Here is a 6000-nt window from a genome sequence, read left to right on the forward strand (position 1 = left end):
TGCGACCTTGATGTGAGCCTGACCTTGGTGTGCAGGTGTGTAACAGACTTCAGTCCTGGTTCACCTTGGTATCTATCCTTGGTGTGCAGGTGCACGACCGATTTGAACAACGCCCGCCCGTGTCCCTGACCTAGTGAGAGGGACCGTACTATCCTGTATATACAAGATCCCTTGCTACTACTGAGAAAGTGTAGCCGGTTTCCTCTCTAAAACTGTCAAAATTATGTTTGACATCCAATAGCCGATGATTAATAAATCAATGTGCTCTAGTGATGTCGTTAAAACAAACATTAACTTCTAAGGACTCGGCTGACACCACATAGTGTATTTAATTTTAGCACGCTGAATGTTGAATGGTTAACTGTTTACATCCGGCAAGTGGTGGTATCAAGTTTTGTTGTTGGTCGCTAAATAAAATACTCTTCGGAATTTCTACATTGCCAAAGACGTGTGAGAGAAATAAGAAATGATTTAAATAGGTACAAAGAGGAATTCACGGCCCGCACTGTTAACACCTGCACACCAAGGTCAGGCTCACATCAAGATCGCACACCTGCACACCAAGGTCAGACTCACGCGCCTACACCAAGGTCGTTGTCTCCTATCATACCAAGGTCAAGGTTACGGGAATGTAGATCATGGCACCCAACTGCCCCCCCCCCCCCCCCCACCACTACTCTTGGCGAATGTTTTGACGAAAAAAATAGCAACCCAGGGCTAGCCCTGACTCAGATGATTTGACATTGTAACATATTGTTTCCGGAGCTAAAGACAAATCTACCAGCTAAAGTAATCGCCAAATACTCACTGTCCTGCAATAAAATTCACTAATTATCTATTATTTTTATATTCATACAAGTGATACAGTTATTGATAGAAAAAAGTTAAATTTTGTTTTGTTTAACAACACCACTAGAACACATTGATTTATTAATCAACAGCTATTGGATGTTAAACATTTGGTAATTCTGACGTATAGTGTTAGTGAGGAAACCCACCACGTTTTTCCATTAGTAGAAAGGTCTCTTTTATATGCATCATTCCACAGACAGGCTAGTACATACCACGGTCACGAACACTTACAGTCAGTTTATGTCGTTCATTTAACCTTTAAATTGTTGAAGGGTGCATTTGAAAATCCCTAGCTACCCGTTGTTACGAAATTTCACCAATCAGCATTCCTAATGCTAGTTACCTCGGATCATGGCTGAATAATTGTTTCACACTGACTTATCCAACAATCAATCTGTGCCTTTTATGCGTCCAACGTATGCGGTTTGCACGTGCAAAGTATTGTGAACATACTACACACATTTTACGTTTTACACCAAATTTTGAGTTTTGAGAGGTTGCGTTAATTGCATGAAAAGACCTTCGCTGTGAACCTACAAACCTGCGTAGCCGTGCGGGAATACACCTTAGCATGTCATAGTAATACATTCATAGATATACATTAGATATTTTTGTCAGCGTCACATTAAAACCAAATTGCGTTTTCAAAGTGACTCAGTATATATAGTCTGAACAACAAGAAATGTAATGACATTCGTTAAAGGGACATTCCCGAGTTTGCTGCACTGTAAGATGTTTCCGACTAATAAAATATTTCTTCGATTAAACTTACATATTAAATATATTTTCTTGTTTAGAATATCAGTATATTCAATGTGTTTCTGCTTGTTTTAATATTTGTAAGAAGCCCAAACTGGATTTTGACTTCAAATAATTTCGTACATACGAAAAAAACATTTTTAGGAAATAGAATGAAATTTAACCTAGTACAAATATTAGAACGATTCTAAACACATTTAATATACAGCCATTAAAATTTTATGCAGAAAAATATATATTGATATGTAATTTCAGTCGTTAAAAAGTCTCTGTTAGTCGATAACATCTTAAACATTGCAGCAAACTCAGGAATGTCCCTTTAAAAGGGCAGTATTGGTTACACTGTCCTGAGACGACTACCATGGTAACATGTTTACCACTAACAGATCCTTTCCGATGATAAAATTGACTTATTAAAGATAATTATGATTATGTTCAGAATAGCAGTATCTGTATTTGCAAGGTGTTTGTTCTTGTAGTGTTTGAAGTAGCCCAAACCAGATTTTTACTTTCCAGTAAGTTGGTACGTAGGAACAAATGATATATTTACGAAGAAAATGAACAGTAACTGCTAGAAACATCCACAGACGCCCGCAAACACATCGGATATGCCGACACTGGTATTCTAAACAAAATAATGTATCTATAATGTAAGTTTAGTCGCCAAAACGGCTCATGAAACATCGTAAATGACCGAAAACTGTGGACAGTCGCTTTAGAAACATGACACAATGGCAACAAAGTCCAAGCAGTCTCTTCACAAAGGCTCTACTGCACGATAATATAGTTTGTTTTGTTCAGCGACACCACTAGAGCACATTGATAAATTAATCATTGACTGTTAGATGTCAGACATTTGGTAATTCTGATATATAGTCTTCAGAAGACACTCGCTGGATTTTTGTTTTCATTTTCAGCAATGAATTTTTTATATGCACTTCCCCACAGACAGGATAGCACATATCACGACCTTTGATATGCCAGTCTTCTATTCTTTTACAGATGATTAGCGGCGGTATGTACCCTAGTGGTAAAGCGTTCGCTTGATGCGCGGTCGGTCTAGGATCAATCCCCGTCGGTGGGCCCATTGGGCTATTTGTAGTTCCAGACAGTGCACCGCGACTGGTACATCAAAGGCTGTTGTATATGCTATCCTGTCTGTGGAATGATGCATATAAAAGATCCCTTGTTACTAATGAAAAAAAACACATAGCAGGTTTCCTTTCTTAGAGTATGTCAGAATTACGAAATGTTTGATATCCAATAGCCGATGATTAATAAATATATGTGCCCTAGTGGTGTCGTTAAACAAATCAAAACTTTTAACTTTAAAAATAATTAAAAATGATAACTTACCGCTTGTCACCTGCGAGTTCTTTCTGCGAAGGTTGCCGGTAATCGGTTGCAACAGAAAAACCATCGCACACACATACGTCATCGCACGAGACCTGACAAACAAGCTCATCTCGACTTTCCTCACGACAAGTTGACCGATTCTAAACTCGCTCACTTTCTCTACGTTCTCTTATAGTCAGACGCCTCGAGTGGGCACTATGTATCACGTGACACATAGATCGCCAGTGATCGGAAACATTTGCATACGGAGAAATGCCTCAGCCGTCACGATCGCTGTTACATTTTTGCCGTATATTGTTCCAATGATTTGGGACAAACAGACGGCACGAGTACAACACATTGATTAAATTAATCATCGGGCATTGAATGTCAAATACTTTATTATTTTCGACATATAGTCTTTTAGACAAAATTTGTTTTGTTTAACGACACCACTAGAGCACAAATTGATGAAATTGTCATCGGTTTTGAAAATCCCGACACATGATGTTCGGCATAAATTCGCTACACTGTTGTTTGTTTGATTGTTTGTTTGTTTAAACTTATTTTCTTGCTTATATCCAATTAAGGTTCAAGCACGCTGTCCCGGGCCCAGGCGCATGTGTAAGGGGTGGGGTTCGGGGATCGAACCCCCTCCCCTCTCCAATGCTCAAACATATTTTCTTCTTTTTTTAAAATACATTTTCCGGGGAAGCATAACTCGACCCCCTTTCCTATATATTTCGCTTGACGAAGGCTAGACACCCCCCAATCTGGGTTGGGCGTATGAGGGTAATTTCGCTAATTGGAATTAAACAAAGTTTGTTTTGTTTACCGACACCACCAGAGCGCATTGATTTATTAATAATCGGCTATTGGGTGTCAAACATTTGATAATTTTGACATATAGTTTTAGAGACAAAATACGATAATTGTTTCTGTTAGTAGCAAGGGATATTTTATATGCACCATCCCACAGACAGGATAGCACATACCACGGCCTTTGATATAACAGTTGTGGTGCACTGCAGCTGGCTGGAACGAGAAATAGCCGAATGGGCACACCAACAGCAACCGATCCCAGACCGACCGCGCATCAAACGTAGAAGAATTACGCACTGAAGCAATATTATTGTCCTTACTTGGGACGGCATTTAGTTCAGTTGAGTGCTCGCCTGAGGTGCTTGCGTCGCAGGATCGAACCTCCTCGGTGGATCCATTCCACCGATTTTTATATATTTTTTTTTTTTCTAATTCCAACCAGTGCACCATAACTGGTCAACGGCCGTGGTATGTGCTTTCCTGTTTGTGAGAAAATGCATATAAAATATCCCTTGCTTCATTAGGAAAAATGTAGCGGGTTTCCTCTGTTGAATACGTGTTAGAATTACTATATGTTTAACTTCCAATAGTCGATGATTAATAAATCAATGTGCTCTAGTGGTGTCGTTAAACAAAACAAACTTTGTTTAACATAACCGTACTTAGCCTAAAATAAGAGGAGGATAGGTTGAGGGGAACAAGAGAACCTCGATATATCGAATCTTCTTCAGCTAAGCCTGTACAGAGAGACGGACCCAATGCCTACCAGCCTTAAGGTTATGCCCGACGGCTTAACCACTATACGACCGATGCCGGTGGTTCAATTGGATATACCGGCCTCGGTGGCGTCGTGGTTAGGCCATCGGTCTACAGGCTGGTAGGTACTGGGTTCCGATCCCAGTCGAGGCATGGGATTTTTAATCCAGATACCGACTCCAAACCCTAAGTGAGTGCTCCGCAAGGCTCAATGGGTAGGTGTAAACCACTTGCAGCGACCAGTGATCCATAACTGGTTCAACAAAGGCCATGGTTTGTGCTATCCTGCCTGTGGGAAGCGCAAATAAAAGATCCATTGCTGCTAATCGGAAAGAGTAGCCCATGTAGTGGCGACAGCGGGTTTCCTCTCAAAATCGGTGTGGTTCTTAACCATATGTCTGACGCCATATAACCATAAATAAAAAGTGTTGATTGCGTCGTTAAATAAAACATTTCTTTCTTTCTTTCAATTGGATATTTTATATGCACTTTTCTAGAGACAGGATATCCCAATTTTTTGTTGACTTATTTTGTTACTATATCTATGACACATACAACTTGCCTTGGTGTACATTTCTGTTATAGAGTGTTCTGTTTAACTACACCGCTAGAGCACATTGATGTTTTTAATCATGGGTTATTGGATGTCAAATGTTTGGTAAATATAGAATATTAGGTTTCTACGTTTTGATATCGCGGTTATTTTGGCGAGATTTAGATAATGGTGTAACAGACGAGCTTCAGCGAGCCTATTATACCGTTATCGAACTGAGCCAAATGCCACAATATCAAAACGTAGTAACCTGATAAAAAAAAAAATAATCATGCAACCTCTTTCAAGTTATATTTTTGTAATATGTTTCAGTCAAAAGCGGTATAGAAACTATTAGTTTTATCGTGTAGAAACTACTACCGGAAGTCAATAGCAAGTGCCCGAAAGCATCTTGGGAATGGCATAGCTAGCCTAAAAGTTATGTTTTTCCAAATTTTAAATACAGGACTTTGATTATATTTCAAAGTTTGTTGTGTCACAACATTGCAATTTTTGTACCTTTTTTGTGAAAATAAACTCAAGTGTATGTGTGACCTGAAGAAGATTTACATCACTGGCTGCTAGTGACTGTGACGTCAGACTTTGTTTCAGTGTAAACATTCTTTCCAGGAAGCTACTTGCTATTTTTTTGTTTCAAAATATTCAATTCAAAACGCTGGCTAGTTCCAAATGTGAGCGAATAATGGAGAATTAAACAATAAGAGGTAATATGATGTTACAGGAAATGTAAATGTTATATAAGGATTGTTTCTCATTTTTTAGGAATTTATCGATGTATAAAAGTCACAAATGGTATAAAATAGCGTAGCGTAGCGAAGCGATTTTATACTACATTTGTGACTTTTATACATCGATAAATTCCTAAAAAATGAGAAACAATTCTTATAATTACAAACAGTACAAGAAGTGTACCTTAAGACACA

At 38.8% G+C, this 6000-nt stretch overlaps 1 protein-coding gene across 1 annotated transcript in view; it reads right to left on the reverse strand.

Annotated features, from left to right (window-relative positions):
- The window catches only part of LOC121390745 (cysteine-rich venom protein-like), a 99731-nt gene extending 96597 nt beyond the window's left edge, over positions 1 to 3134 (reverse strand). Inside the window, exon 1 of the mRNA XM_041522648.1 lies at positions 2968 to 3134. Coding sequence (XP_041378582.1) covers positions 2968 to 3076 — 109 coding nt within the window. The 5' untranslated portion in view covers positions 3077 to 3134. The remainder of the gene's footprint in view (positions 1 to 2967) is intronic.
- Positions 3135 to 6000: the final 2866 nt, after the last annotated feature.

This window comes from Gigantopelta aegis, chromosome 15 (genome assembly GCF_016097555.1).
Source record: "Gigantopelta aegis isolate Gae_Host chromosome 15, Gae_host_genome, whole genome shotgun sequence".
In the NCBI taxonomy this organism is placed as follows: domain Eukaryota; kingdom Metazoa; phylum Mollusca; class Gastropoda; order Neomphalida; family Peltospiridae; genus Gigantopelta; species Gigantopelta aegis.